General features: G+C 47.9%; 5 protein-coding genes across 5 annotated transcripts; 3 read left to right on the plus strand and 2 right to left on the minus strand.

Annotated features, from left to right (window-relative positions):
* Nucleotides 1-1,186: 1,186 nt before the first annotated feature.
* BDQ94DRAFT_180800 (DUF4246 domain-containing protein) lies at nucleotides 1,187-4,478 on the plus strand (the record flags this gene model as incomplete). The annotated part of the gene is made up of 4 exons (XM_026773731.1): nucleotides 1,187-1,573; nucleotides 2,079-2,269; nucleotides 2,358-4,397; nucleotides 4,454-4,478. 4 exons carry the CDS (start codon nucleotides 1,187-1,189, stop codon nucleotides 4,476-4,478), a joined length of 2,643 nt encoding a protein of 880 aa, XP_026623795.1.
* Nucleotides 4,479-6,325: 1,847 nt separating this feature from the next.
* Nucleotides 6,326-8,491, plus strand: BDQ94DRAFT_147984 (MDR family MFS transporter). Its single transcript, XM_026767118.1, has 6 exons — nucleotides 6,326-6,615; nucleotides 6,678-7,005; nucleotides 7,056-7,127; nucleotides 7,177-7,683; nucleotides 7,738-7,898; nucleotides 7,966-8,491. The coding sequence occupies exons 1-6, from the start codon at nucleotides 6,385-6,387 to the stop codon at nucleotides 8,368-8,370; spliced, it is 1,704 nt and encodes a 567-aa protein (XP_026623796.1). The 5' UTR covers nucleotides 6,326-6,384; the 3' UTR covers nucleotides 8,371-8,491.
* A 349-nt stretch (nucleotides 8,492-8,840) lies between these two features.
* On the minus strand, nucleotides 8,841-10,097 carry BDQ94DRAFT_180801 (uncharacterized protein; the record flags this gene model as incomplete). The annotated part of the gene is made up of 2 exons (XM_026773732.1): nucleotides 8,841-9,133; nucleotides 9,202-10,097. The coding sequence occupies 2 exons, from the start codon at nucleotides 10,095-10,097 to the stop codon at nucleotides 8,917-8,919; spliced, it is 1,113 nt and encodes a 370-aa protein (XP_026623797.1). The 3' UTR covers nucleotides 8,841-8,916.
* Nucleotides 10,098-10,954: 857 nt separating this feature from the next.
* On the plus strand, nucleotides 10,955-11,878 carry BDQ94DRAFT_180803 (uncharacterized protein; the record flags this gene model as incomplete). The annotated part of the gene is made up of 3 exons (XM_026773733.1): nucleotides 10,955-11,271; nucleotides 11,383-11,611; nucleotides 11,671-11,878. The coding sequence occupies 3 exons, from the start codon at nucleotides 10,955-10,957 to the stop codon at nucleotides 11,860-11,862; spliced, it is 738 nt and encodes a 245-aa protein (XP_026623798.1). The 3' UTR covers nucleotides 11,863-11,878.
* An 897-nt stretch (nucleotides 11,879-12,775) lies between these two features.
* BDQ94DRAFT_160986 (uncharacterized protein) lies at nucleotides 12,776-13,829 on the minus strand (the record flags this gene model as incomplete). The annotated part of the gene is made up of 2 exons (XM_026769295.1): nucleotides 12,776-13,473; nucleotides 13,535-13,829. The coding sequence occupies 2 exons, from the start codon at nucleotides 13,827-13,829 to the stop codon at nucleotides 12,776-12,778; spliced, it is 993 nt and encodes a 330-aa protein (XP_026623799.1).
* Between the last annotated feature and the right edge of the window lie 937 nt (nucleotides 13,830-14,766).

Here is a 14,766-nt window from a genome sequence, read left to right on the forward strand (position 1 = left end):
ACATGGTTTATTAGATAGTTAGATAACTACTATTTATTTATAACAGATCTTATTAAAACAGATATTATATTAGTTTAATATATTATAGATATTTATAATTCTGCAGACAGTCTTATCAAAGTACTAGATTAGAAGAAGTTCTATAATTTTCAGACTTTTCTAGAAATAATCCTGTTGACTACGCCCATGTAGTATTCAGAAAACAATGCTTAATATACAAAAGATTATCTATTTAGAAAATATTTATAATTTTATTTAATATTTTTTCGTATACTTCTTCACCTAGGGGGCTGTGTTAAGGCATCTATATAGACTAGTTATATATTACGCTCAGATCTTCTATATAAAGTACTTCTATGCGTTGCTTTATTTTACTTTTCTAGATAGCTCAATTTAACTCACTCTTTTGCTTGATCTTTGTTCGTTCGTTTCGTTGCTTTCGTTGCTGTAGAACGCGCCTCAAGAAGATATATTAGTTGTAATGAAAGAGGATGGCTTCAAATTGTAGCCGGACTAAGATGTGGAAAATTGCGGAATGGCTGGGCTGCTGCTAATTCTGAGAAACAATCATTGGCTGGGTAGCCCAGGCCAGATGGCATGGGAGTAGCAATCTAAATTACCGCGGAGTATCTTCGGCAAAAAGGAGGCGCAAACTGGAACACCTTACCCATTAGGATGGAAAATCGACGGAGACGCTAGTGCGTCGGTACCCCGAAGGCTTAAAGCTATAGAAGCAAGAATATGATGGTAGATCGGAAATGAGACCCTGAGAGTAGCTGTCTTATCTCGTCGAATATAGACGTTCAAGCGGATGTGGTATAGCGGCCCACTCCTCCTTATCAACACGGAGGTTCTGCCCAACAAGGAATCCGCGAGGCGCGGACTAAACAGCTTACTATACCTAAGATGTACATCGTGCCAGCGCACTCTGAGAGGGGAACAAGCCTCACGCCGAATTGGGACAGCCACTACGACCTGAGTGATTACCATCCAGGGATGCTAAATTACAACGATAGTACCTAGAGCAAGTCGTAGGTTCTTGCTAAGGTAACAAACCATGACTGAACCCTCTGGATATACGTCTTGGGTGATGACCCTCGTCCTCGAGATGATATAAAGAGGCTAGATGAAGGGGAGACGCTCTATCTATCTATCGCCCTGTTCTAGTTACGTTTCACTCTACACAATGTTGATATCTCTCTCTACCTTCGTGAGCCTTACTGCTCTGGTTGCAACAACCACTGCAAGCACATCTTGCATGGGTAGTATCTCTCACGATACCATTGCGTTCTTTAGCGGAGCTGCTTTGACATTCGGCTCTAACTATACCGATGCATCGGATTGCGGCCTGAAATGCTCGACCATTCCTGCATGCCGTACCTGGCTCTTCACCAGCGGTGGCCAGTGTGAACTTTTCCGACACTCTCCCGTGGCTACAGCAGCCAACCCAAATTTTTCCTACGGTGTCTGCAGGCAGGGGAATGACTCTTCTCTTGATACTTGGCTTTCACACGCGGCCTCATCTTCTCATCCTATACAGTCTCCAACAATATCCTTATCTGCTGCTCGCATAGTAAGTAACCTCATGTCAGCAAATTAGTGCCGCAAGCATTTCTCCTTTCGACGGCTCCTCGCTACTGTACAAGATTTTACATGCATTCGGCGAAGCTAACTGAAAGCCTCCCGTTTTCTCAGACCCCAAGTAACCCCGCTATCAAGCGACACCTGGACTCTCATAGACACGGTAGCCACCATAAGCATCGCGGGAACTAGTGGTGGCGGGAGTCGTCTTATTGGTACCTTGGAAGGATGGAGATGAGCGGCGGGCATCCCCAGAGACCCTTGCTTTCATTTGAGTAATTACCTGTCTTGTCTCTCTCTCAATCTGCTTGATCTATTCCGTATTCCAGCTATTCATGAAAATTGAAATTGGCATTTGTCTGTGTTCATTTTTAAGCATCTTTTGAAGAATTCGGAGATAACAATAATCGATTTTACGTATAATGGCACTCCCAATGTTACCTCCTTTGTGGAATCCCGCATGGAAAGGAGCTTAGCAAGTTAGTACCAACCAGTAGTCCAATCTAGCGCCTGCCCATAATCATATGCTATGGGTCCGCCGTCTGCGCACCTCCGGCCGAAACGAGACTTCCGTCATAACACCGAGACATCATCCCAGCGGCGCACTACTAAAATACCTGGTCATTCCGTCGGTCTCTTCCGCCGCCAGTTTAACTATTGAAAAGCTAGCCTACGGCGCTTTTCCTTTGTTTATCCATCATCTGTACCCAGCATCAGGCTCGGTTGAGGACAAACATAGATAGCGAAATGGATCCCCCCTTGCACTTTGATAACAGTGGATCGGGTCCACTTCGTGTTCCGGGCTTCAACGGGATCCCCCTGGAGTATGAGTTCGAGATCGGCCAGCGCTTCACACACGGAGCACGAGAGAATACGAAAAGGAAACCTCTCAGGCTGACCGCACCCGAAGTCAATATGTTGCGACTCATGGAGCGCATTACTGATATTCAAAACTGGGACCAGGGGGTCTTCGATGAAGATACTCTCTCCGCATGGCATGCACAGGCAATCTCCTGCGCAAATTTTAACTCTGACATGGATCTGGATGTCGACATGGACCTGGTGACTACGAGAGCATGGCTCTGGTGTGTTGCGGAGCTACAAGATAAGGCCAGAGCATTTCGTGACACTGGTCACGTTCTTGTCCTCAATTCCGACTCTGGCGTTTGTAAAGCCGATCGAGATGTGACAGGGACCCTGGTGCATCAACTCCAGGATGCACTTAGTCAAATTCCCAAGTGTAGCACGCATGATTTGGTGGACCCGTCACTCCACATGCTTATCTACGGTCGGACGACTGTTCTCAGTCATGGTGGTCGGGTTTCTCTTGGAGAGATTTCTAACCTGTATCCTCCCTCCGACCGGGGACAGACGGCACCAGTGCCAGATCATCCCCTGACTAAGCTTGGACCTTTTCCCCAAGTGTTCAGTCATCCCAGCGTTAAATCCAAATGCCGACAATACTCCTCCTGCTATCAATGGCTACCTTGCGACGTTGAATTCGCCGAGTCTTCGGGAACGGCGGTACGGATAGTATCGTACATCAATAACCTCCACCCGGTACATTCTGAAGCATATGCTTCCCTTGAAAAGCTTATCTCTTTGTCTATAGCGCCTTGGAATGACGTTTTGGTAAAAGGGTTTCGAGGTCGCACGCCCCGGCGGATCTATACGTACGGTGTCTCGAATAGTGAAGTACCCCCATGGGCAGAATACCCACCGAAGGACCTACTGCCAGTTGTGTGGAATCAAGAAATCACTCGACGCGCCTGGTCGCCAGAAGAATGGGAAGGCCATTGTGACAAAGTGAAAGACTATCTTCGGTTACCAGACGTGGATCCGAAATATCGCGTGTTCCCACCAGAGCCCGATGATCCACCCCAGACCCAAGACCTTCTGAGTCTCATGACACCAGAAATGTGGGCATCTCCCCATAGTGTTGAGAGGATAGTACAGGCGAAGTGGAGACGACTTCATCGGTTCTCATACCCCGAGCCAGGTGTCTCCTATACGTATGAAGACTGGAAAGCGGGGAAGACTGCAAATCCAATCTTCGGCCCATGGGAGTGTGAAAGTAAGTATGACGTGCTTCATAATCATGATTACTACTTGGTGTCACTGGAGGAGCAATTTCGGCAGCAGGGCCTACAGGTAATTGTTCGGATATTCAGTATCGACCTGACGGCGAATGAGCCTCATTATCCCGGGGATCAAGAATTCCATGTGGATGGCATGCTCAACGAGCATATTGTTGCCACTGCCCACTTCTGCTATAGCTCGGAGAATATCACCGAATCCCGCATTTCGTACCAACAGAATGATAACTTGAGATTGCATGGTCACCAACCGGATCCCTTGTGCATCTACAAACTTTACGGTATGCCTCCTTGCCCGGCAGTTGGCGAGGAGCCAAAGGCTCTGAACCTTCAAACACTGGGCTCGGTCGCAGTCACTAGCGGTCGACTTCTCGCTTGGTCTAATACCTTGCGTTATAAAAAGCATCCTTTCTCCTTGCGTGATCCAAGTCGCCCAGGACATCAACGGTGCGTCGTCTTGTGGTTAGTTGATCCCCATTATCGGATCTGCTCGACTCGAAACGTACCTCCTCAGCAGCATGACTGGTGGCGCAATGCCATACTAGCGAAATCGACCTTGTTATCGACCCTTCCCAAAGAATTGGTGGATATGGTAATGAACGAGACGGGGTATTACCCAATGCATATTTCCGAAGCCTTGGAGCACAAGAAAAGGTCGGACGAAGAGAGGGAGGAGGCTCATCGGGCCCAGATGTCGGGGTTCAAGAATTATCGGCTCTGGTATGATTTAGAATACTGCTGAGCGGCTGTGTAGGGGTATACTTGATGTTCGATAGTTCACTTATGCTTGAGGCAGGTTGATCGTAGATTATGAGCATTCGCTTTCCTTCATGGGATTGAAAGTGGCATACTGTCTACCGGGCACGGAAAAACGTGTACGTTTAATATGGATTGACTAGTGGCATAGTAGTTCAGACTTTAGATCAGTGCAAATATCAAGCCCGCTTTTCCCTGATGATGAACTGTGAGCATACTAGTGCTATTAGACGAACAAATTCCGAACTCCGGAATGGACTTATATATAATCCTACGGTATGTGTTTCGCTCGCTCAGAGTCACGCTTTTTATGTAGCGCCCATTTGGTTTTATAAGTGGTAACTGAAGCGACACTAAGTATTTCAATATCTGCAATTATTGAAACAGCTGAACATACCAGCAAGTATTACGCAACTGTAAATGATATATTTATAAAGCACTGCGGGCATGATCAATAAGATTGATAATCAAGTTGTCTGTATACCATTCGAAAGATCGTTGGTTGCAGATCAGGTCCCAGGGCCAATAGTAGCAACTGAGTTGACATATAAATGATACCTACTACTAATAGGGTCACTTTTACTTTGCATTGGTACTGGTTATCCCTGCTTGCCATCTACACGGCCCGTAGCTCGATAGCGACCGCTGCTATATTTATCAAGGCCGCCCTTTGGCTCCGCGTAGAACTCCATGCACTCTATAACTTGGCTGATAGAGAAGGGAGCACAGATCCTTTCTACCAGCCTCGATATGGCATGGTCAATGCGCTTAATCGGCTTTCTCTGATTCCGCGGTCGCTATATTAGCCGGCGTTAATGGTAGCCGCTGCCGTGCCTGTACCTGTTGCCTGAGTCATACCTTTCTGTGATAACTAGAAAGCGATCAGCCTACCAGTAAGTCATTACCTAATTTCCGCTTCCTGCCTTTAATATAGAAGAATTACAGCTCTAACCGTGAGCAGCAAATCTAAAGAGTCCATGAAGTAATACGTGGAGTCCCATAAGCCGCCGACCAATTTTCCGGTTCCGTCCCGCGGACATTCAAGCTTTTCTCGGCATTCGGGGAGATAGAGCCCCGGCCTCGACTCGTTACAGATGATTTCTCACATAGCACTGTGGGATAGAGTAACGGGAAAGTAGCAAAACAATAGATGTGGCCTTAACTGTCGTGATACGAACAGCATGTTGCAAGTGTTTGGGGCCATTTACTTCACAAGGCATCATTGCGGCAAAACGTCAGGCCATGTGTCAGGTATGCGCCTGTGTTTTCACCGCATCAGCCGCATTTCAACATGCAATGTTATTGTTATGTGTCATAGTGATATTCTAGACGGGGGCTATTATGCCTACCACACCAGGTGAGAGCCTCGTGTGGGTTCGGGTTCCATCAAAATTAATTTTTTAGTACTTGATCTTCATTGACTCATCGGTTGCAGAGTGGGGGGATTCCCGCTCGAAACCCGATCAAGAAGAATCAGGGTTGCTTTGCTTTGCTCTTTTTTATCCCCGTTGCCAAGGGCCGTGGTTGGCCCACTGCGAACAGACGCTACTCAGACCATACTCTTTTTTTCTATAGAGTATCTTGTACGATGTACGATTAACGGAGTACGTCCTCCGATCAGGCATCGAGTCTGGCGAATAGGGGGTTTAATATGCCCCACCACGCTGCCAGTCATGCTGTGACAATGGCTGTGAAGTTAGCTCTTAGGGCTGCAAACAAACGGGGGCGGCTTGCTTTTCCCGTGGTCCACGTTCCGATAGAAGCTTCTACTAAGGGCTCGCGGAGGGCGTAAGCACCGACTCGCCGTGTCGTCGCAATCACCAGTTTCTTAAGTCCGAATCTTAGTCTCGAAAAGTCCGAAAGTTCTGCATGGTATTTATCTCCTTGGGTAGCTGCTACCCTTCGCTGAAGATGGTTTTCTTCACAGTATCGAATTCAAGCTTCATACACCATGGAGAGCGCAAAGCATAGTGAATCGACGTTACAGGCGCAATCTGTCGCCATAGACGACAAGAGCCTACGAGAAGATGTACACACCCCACCGGCAGAAGCGCCAGTTCCAAAACCCGATCAAAAGCCCGACGAGCCTAAGTGGCTCACAGGCCTCCCTCTTCTGATGGTCATGACGGCAGTCACACTGGTAGTATTTTTGATGTTACTGGACGTGTCGATTGTGTCTACGGTAAGTCCACCGCTGAAAGTAATCAATGCGATTATTGTGGTACGCCAGTATTGACTCTTCAGGCCATTCCTCACATCACGAATCAATTTCATTCCCTCGATGATGTCGCCTGGTACGGTAGCGCATACACCATCGCAAGCGCATCGCTACAGCCTCTTACCGGAAAGTTCTACGGCAACTTCGTTCAAAAATGGACCTTCCTCGGCTTCTTCTTTGTGTTCGAACTCGGCTCTCTAATCTGCGGTGTCGCTACCTCATCCAAGATGCTCATTGTCGGACGAGCCGTGGCAGGCATGGGGTCTTCGGGCATGGTCAACGGCGCGCTTAATATCCTGGCCAGTATATTGCCCATGCATCGAAGGCCAATGTTCATGGGAATTATGATGGGATGTGAGTACACAATTTTGAGCTACAAGGTATGAAGGCTGACACTGGGGTAGTTTCTCAACTGGGACTAGTATGTGGTCCGCTCATCGGCGGTGCATTCACCTCGTATTCGACATGGCGTTGGTGTAAGTGATACTCCTCGGCCGTTTCTGGCGATATTTCTAACTATATCAGGCTTCTATATTAATCTTCCAATTGGTGCCCTGGTCGGAATCCTTCTCATCTTCACCAACATCCCAGAACAACATGCCAAACCGAGAGCTGCGGAAGTCTTCCGATCGGTGCTTCTCAAGAAGTTCGATCTCTTTGGTTTTGTGCTGTTCGCGCCCGCCGCTATCGAGCTCCTTTTGGCTCTGCAATGGGGCGGAAGCCGATACCCATGGAAAAGTTCGACCATCATCGGCCTCTTCTGCGGATCCGCTGCGACCTTCATCGTCTTCGGTCTTTGGGAACGGCGCATGGGCAATGATGCCATGATTCCGGGACAGTTGGTGAAGCAGCGCATTGTTTGGAGCAGTTGCATGACCATGTCAATGATGTTCGGAATGACTATGGTCATGGCGTACTACCTGCCTATTTACTTCCAGTCCGTGCGAGGCGAATCCGCCCTCATGAGTGGTGTGGACTTGCTACCCAATATTTTATGCCAGCTGGTCATGGCAGTGCTTTCCGGTGTTCTTAGTAAGTGACCTGCATCTGCACCCCTGATGAACCAATTCACTAACATCCCTCCAGCCGGCAGACTAGGATACTACCTCCCCTGGGCCATCTTCGGCTCCATCATGACTTCTATCGGCACTGGCCTCCTCTCAATGCTTTCCCCCACCACCTCCACAAGAGACTGGGCCGGATTCCAAGCCATAGTTGGTCTCGGACGTGGCGCTGCCACTCAAGTAGTACGTTTATCCCCGCACATACATCCCCCATCGCCACTAGAACCACCAAACTAATAGTTAATTCAAGCCGATGGTCGCCATCCAAAACGCCGTAACTCCCGCCCAAATATCCCCCGCAATGGCCATCCTCACATTCAGTCAAACCTTCGGCGGGTCCATTTTCCTTGCCGTCGCCGAGGTCCTGCTCACCGCCGGCCTGAGGAAGAAAATCCCCGAGTACGCACCGAACGTCAACCCCGAGACTGTCATCGCAGCGGGCGCTACTGGATTCCGTGACGTCGTTCCAGCCAAAGATCTTCTTTCGGTGCTGGTTGCGTATTCGAAGGCGATTGACGAGGTTTTCTATCTCTGTGCCGCGCTTTGTGTGGTTCAGTTCTGTTTTGTGTGGGGGATGGGGTGGAAGAATGTTAAGAAGGGTAAGCCGGAGCAGGAGAAGAAGAAGTCGGGTGAGGAGAGTAAGGAGGTGGTTTAATGGGGCCTTATGTTTTCATGAATTGGGATGCATTGCATGGTTTTGTGGTGTTGTGTTAAAGATTATAGAGCTACGGTTAGCGACTGGTTCGTGTTAATGATAATTATCTCATCTCATGCTCATCATATGTTTCTTGGTTTACGAAGAGACATGAACCTTTAAATCATATGAGGGTTCATGCTAGAGAAACGTGTGGCTCCGAGTTTCATGGTATTGAAAACTTCAACACGATTCCGATACTACTACATGGTTAAAACAGCAAATATGACACACACACACAAACACACACACAGAGATAGAGAGAGAAAGAGAGAAAACATGTAGGCTATCAAAACAATCGGCAACATTGCTATGAAAGATTACAGCACAAACAAAGGTAGGAGCGACAACAGTAAGATGAGGAAGATGCAGTAGTTTCCAGAAATAAGAACCGCAAAGAATGCCTAATTGTCTCCAGCACTCAATGTCTACTAAAGCCACGAGAAAAGGTATTCACTGCATTTTGAAACTTGTGCTGGACGACTGATGCAAATTAATACAAACTGCTTAGTAGGTTTGAGCAATGGCCGTGATTGCTAGAATGATCGGACCTAGATTGTCCATTGCATCAGGACCTAGGGTATCCCAAGGACCGTACTGGTGCATCACTAGAAATGGGTCGTTGTGAGTCTGCCCAGTCTGGAGATAATCAATGTAATCATTCCCATACTCCGCCACAGATATGTAGATCTCGTGCCTATCCTGCGATATGATGAGGCGGTGACTAACATGTTTAAAGTCAGCGTGGGTCATGCTAATTATCCACGACATCATGATGATATATCCACTTACGGCTTGTTCCGGCGCTGCACGTGGGGAGATGTGTAGTCTGCCAATAAGCTCGCAACGATCTGGTGACTTTCCTGTATACGAATCTGTGTTTCCTTGTTATTCCTGATAACTGGCTTTACCTCAACGATGGCCTTGATATCTCCCCTGCTATCTGCGAGATAGCCGTCTGTTCTGGCTTGGAACTCCATGTTTGTAAATGTTGCTCTAAAGGCCATGCGATGTATGGACCAGCCAACGGAGAGATCAAAGTGCAACGTGAGAGAATCAAGGAACGTCAGGAGAGCAGTATTGACGATCTGTTCATCCTTTGTTGGGGGATATAAGATTTCATCTTCCGGACGGATAGGGCTCCATGGAGTGCGGACCAGTGGTGAGGAGATGGCTGACATTGAATCGGAATCGTCGTCAAGGAGGGGAGTATCGAAGTTAGGGTCTGGATTTGTAGGGGGCGACTTCGTCAAGTCTGGTTGGGTTGGTGGCTGACCCGTTTGCTGCTTTGAGCGTGTCCTATGGGCTACGGGTGTGAATTGAACACCACTGCCACTCGTGCTGTCCTGATCGGTTCTTGTTACTTGCAATTGGTAATGGCGGGCCAATGCAAAGGTTCCTTGCTGATTTGGACCGGTGAAGCTGTTTTTGTAGTTGGTCCACGACCCGAGACTTTTTAACCTGGCGCGGGCATCTGATAGGGTTTGGTTCAGATTGACGCGCCTCAGGAATTTGGATGAATCATAGCTCTTCCAGAGGACTCGGAGAAGGAGGAATTGTTCGAATTCTGCGCGCGACGCCGACTTGAGCGGGGCATCATGGATAGTGAGGTTGTCGAGATTTAGGTTTTTGACCTCCTTCAACCACTCTTCGGGAGACTGAGGAATGACCTTTCTTGCATCGACCATGGTGAGGGAATAGAAAAAAAGTAGGTAGCACGCAGTACGCAGGAACAAACGAGGAGGCTTGGTAGTAGGAAATCTGTTTATTTGTCCTCCCGGAAGGGGGAAGATGGCTACTGAGCCTTTTATGCTTACCGAGAGCAGCTCTGTTTTCCTCTAGCATAAAATGTGCCCAGCCAATGAGTAGCATGTGCGTGCTACATGCCAACAATGTCATACTTTTAGCGCATAGGAGCGGTATATGATAGGCACATCTTGTCGATCCAACCCGAAGGATCACATATATTTTTAATGTGTGACACACTCTTTCTTAGGGAACGACTATTCATAGCACATCATCTCCTTACGAGTGGCAGCGAGTGCTCCGTGGGATAAATTTTGACGCTCGAGGGGTCACGTAGACACCCATCCAGCCCACAACAGGCGCCGTTGTTGAGCGCTTATCGGGCCAATGGACCATAGATCCAGGAATAGTACCGCTGGCAGAGGCTAACTATAGCAATATCCGCGTCCATTCACAGACCATAACGTCCATTAGCGAGATAGTTATTTGAGCGCGAAAGATCGTTGATCTATAATAGGGTTGAGTATCTTGTTTCATGTTGCTGCACTGGAACGCGCTGGGTTGGCAGTTAAAAAGTTAAAACGTTCCTGATTGGTCACGGGCTAGTCACGGGAGCATCCCGAGTTGTGATCGGCGGCTGCAACGGCGCGAAGGGGAAGACCTTACTTTCCCCACCGCTCGAGTCGCGAAGGAAACTATAAAGTGGTCTCTTCTTGATGTTAGCCAAATACCCCCCTTCTGTTGTAGTGGAATAAATCTATTCTCTTCTTACTGCGTTGCCTTGCCATCATTCAATACCATGACCATGAACCGCGCCACCGAGCCAAGAGACCGTTACAATTTCCGCAAGGCCCTTGCACTCATAGAAAGGGATATCAAACTGCTCAAAGACACAGACACCCATGTCCTTGATCAGAGTCTAATGAAGCGGTACAAAATCCGAGCCTTGCCGCTGAGCCTCAATGCTCAAGACGCTCGCGCGCCCAAGTTTTTCACCCCTTTCGTACCAGAAAGCATACCGGAGCCTACGGCAGAGTATGTCGACCACGAGTACAACACTTCTTCTACGCTGTCACCAAGTGAATGGGGATGGTCCATCTATCTTTATCTTGACGCGTAAATCCACAAGCTGCTGGTCAAATTCCCCGAGGTTTGGCGGACGTGGTCCTGCAAGCAGTAAGTTCTCAATAGTTCAACTCTGGGTCTGCCGGCTCATTAATCCGCCAGGGTTGGAGATTATGATTTCGGAGACCTCTATCGAACTTTTGATCCTAAATTCGGATCGCTGGCAATCTGGCACGTATTAGGATCCTCGAGGCCGCATATTAAGTGCATCATGCACAACAACCTCGACTCTGATGACAGCTACCTTCTCCGTGGGGAGGTGTTGACCGTTATCCGCATTATGCTTGGTCAATTAAAGCAGAAGATTTTTGTAAATGATATGATTGCACCGGTAACACCATCCCTTCAAGTGCGTCTTTGACTGACGATAAGGACTAATCATGATCCCAGGTTCTATTGTTCTCGTTGAACCGACGGCATCCACGCGTCATTGAAGCATACTTTGATGGACAGGAGTTGGTAATACGCCGCACCGAACCCTATGATTTTCAGTTCTTGAATACAGTCGGGTTCAAGACATTTGCGCAATGGTTTCTTGGTAATCCCATTGGTGATACATCGAAACGGGCAGTCCGGACTTAATGAGCTGATCGGGAGATTAAGGATGTCTGGGTTATGATGTTTTCAGGGTTTGGTAATGTCTATGCAAATAAATTAGTTTTTTGATAGTCACTGTGCTCATTGTCCTTCTTATTATGATCTGTAAGTCCAGTCTAGCAACCTGCTTTCCACTTCTCTCAATAGATTCCTGTCAGCTGGCAATATTTTACTTTACCTGATTGTACATTAATCAATGCCCGCTGATCCAGGTAAGTAGAAGCAGTATGGCCTACTATAGAATAACGTCAGATTCGCCCTGCCTCAACACCTCAGTCGAAGCTTTCAGTTAGTGGAGCATGTAGTGTAATCATTGAAAACAAATGCCTGAAGCCCCACCCCCTAATCGACTTCAATCACCACCTTTCCCAAATGCTGACCCGACCCTAAATACATATACGCCTCTTTCAGATCATCCACACTAATGACCCTCTCATCAATAACTAGCTCCAAACCACTAGCCTCAATCGCCGCATTCATCTCCTCCTGCAACTGCCTCCTTCCCACCAAAATCCTCCTAATAGTCGCTATACTTGTACCATGCGACCCTTCACTCCAATAGACAGGTTCTTATAGACAGACAGTGAACAGGTTAATGATCCTAGTCGTAAGGCTGGCAGCAGGCTTTGAGAGAGTGGTTAGAAATCAAGACTCAGATGGAACAACGATTGGGTGTAGTATATCTCATTTCAATCGGTAGACTACATGTATCTTGGCCGGCCTCAACCGGTGGGTCGGACTCGGTATGGTCGGGCATCGGTAAACGGCGCCGAAGGTCGAGGGCTATATTGTGCAGTGTGTTGCAGTGAGGTATTGCGCCACTTTGAGTGAAGGGTGATGGTGTTATGATAAGAATCTAGAACCAAGTACAGTGCAGCCACTTCTAACTGGACAAGCTTTACCAAGCTGTATGCCCACCATCGACAACCACAGTACTGCCAGTCATGAAGCTCGAAGCATCGCTCATAAGCAACAAAGTAATGCCCCTAAACTCCTCCGGTCTCGCTAACCTCTTCATCATATTCTCAGACGTCCACAGATCCCTAGTATCCGGATCTTTCTCCATAACCATCTTTGCCATTGGCGTCTCAATATGCCCAGGACAAAGACAGTTCACACGAATCCCGCCCGTGCCATCTTCCTTAACCTCAGACCACTCCATCGCTAGACTCCGTGCCAGCTGAATTACTGCAGCCTTAGACGAGTTGTAGATGGCAGACTCCATGCCCTTGTTGGCAATCATACCGCTCATACTTGCTACAAGGAGAATAGAGCCGTGGCACTTCACGTCCAACATTGCTTTCGCGGCTGAAACAGCGCTGCGAAAGACACCAGTGTAGTTGATGTGGATCACGTCATCAACGTTCTTAGGTGTGTGATCGATCGCACTCGCAACACAGTTTATGCCCGCAGCTGCAACAAGACCGTCTAGCCGGTTGTTTTGTTCTGCGATGTCGGCCATCACGGCTTCAGTGTTTGCGTCGTCGGTCACGTCCATGCGCTTATAGTGTAAAGAGCCCCCAAAGTCTGGGTTTGCGCGCGCCTCTGCGGCGTGAAATTCTTCGTCTGGCTTGGGAAGCCTGTCAAGACAGTATACTGTGGATTGTTGATGTGAGTTATGGTGGCTCAATACATAAGAGTGAAGCGAACATCTCACCTCGTCCGCCGGCTTCGACCAATGCCTCGGCCATCGACAACCCCAACCCCCTTGCACCACCCGTCACTGCAAATACTTTTCCTGCAAGAGAGAACTCTCGGAATCGCTCCTGGGCTTTCTCACTTCTAGGCAGCCTTTCCTTCACGTGCGCGTGTTCAGCCATAGACCGTGTGAATATCGATGTTGCGCCGCAACCCAAGGGTCTCCATCTCTCATGTTTCAGGTTGGAGACGCCAAAGGCCAAAGAGTGAGGACGAGCGCGCAATAGCACTGCCCTGGAATGTCGTGATAACATCTTGGTTCTACTAAATCTAACACAACAAGCCCCCCTCTCTTGATTTGATCTATTAGGTCTTCGCGCCCGGCAATGGAGAATATATATCTTCTCGCTCCGCTGATAATGACAAGTGCATAACTGAAATCTTCATTGTAACGGAGAGGAATTAGCCCATCTGAGTTGGGAAGTTGGGAAGTTTTGAAGCTCATGTGCCAAGGTTGTACATATGTCAAGCTTCCGTCATCATCGACGCAAGGGCTGGGCAGCTGACCTGCCAAGGTATAGGTAGGCAACATGATTTAGGCGCTACAAGCTTACAGAAAAGACTGATAAGTTATTCAGTTCAGCACGGTAAATAGAACACGCAGTGCGCATCGTCCGTGTTCTGAGGTATTAGAGACACGTGCACTAAACCGCAGGTAGCTGTAAGCCCTCGGCTATGATATTCTACTGGTTCCGTGGATACATCATGTGTTCACATAGTAAATACGGTAAACATGCTATCGATTTTACTTTTTTCGATGTGAAAGCTTTCCCCCTTGAGGATCATCTCTCCGTGGTTTTATTAAACTATGGCGTGAATAAGCTGCTAATGCGATAACACCCAACAGTGATCCCTCTCAGAGCATACCACTGAAACGGTAATTTTGCCTTTTGATTTTGCTTTCTATAACATACATTTGCTTTTATCACTTGCTCCCTTTGGGTCATCTGGTAGTGTTCTTCCAGGGATGAACGCCGCATTACATCATTGTATAGCTGCCAAGGGGGGGCAGTAAACCTTAAGTTCAGGTTCCTGGTTGGTAACACCAATGCGTCATACCGCCTGCACTGGGAGCCAGCCATACAACAGGTACATCCGCTGAGAACCAATATAACAGCGTAATCGAGCCAATAAGTAGCGAGCAATATAGCCTAGGGTATAGGATCGGATTCGCCAGTGTAGACTCACTGA

This window comes from Aspergillus welwitschiae, assembly GCF_003344945.1.
Source record: "Aspergillus welwitschiae strain CBS 139.54b unplaced genomic scaffold BDQ94scaffold_27, whole genome shotgun sequence".
Taxonomy (NCBI): Eukaryota; Fungi; Ascomycota; class Eurotiomycetes; order Eurotiales; family Aspergillaceae; genus Aspergillus; species Aspergillus welwitschiae.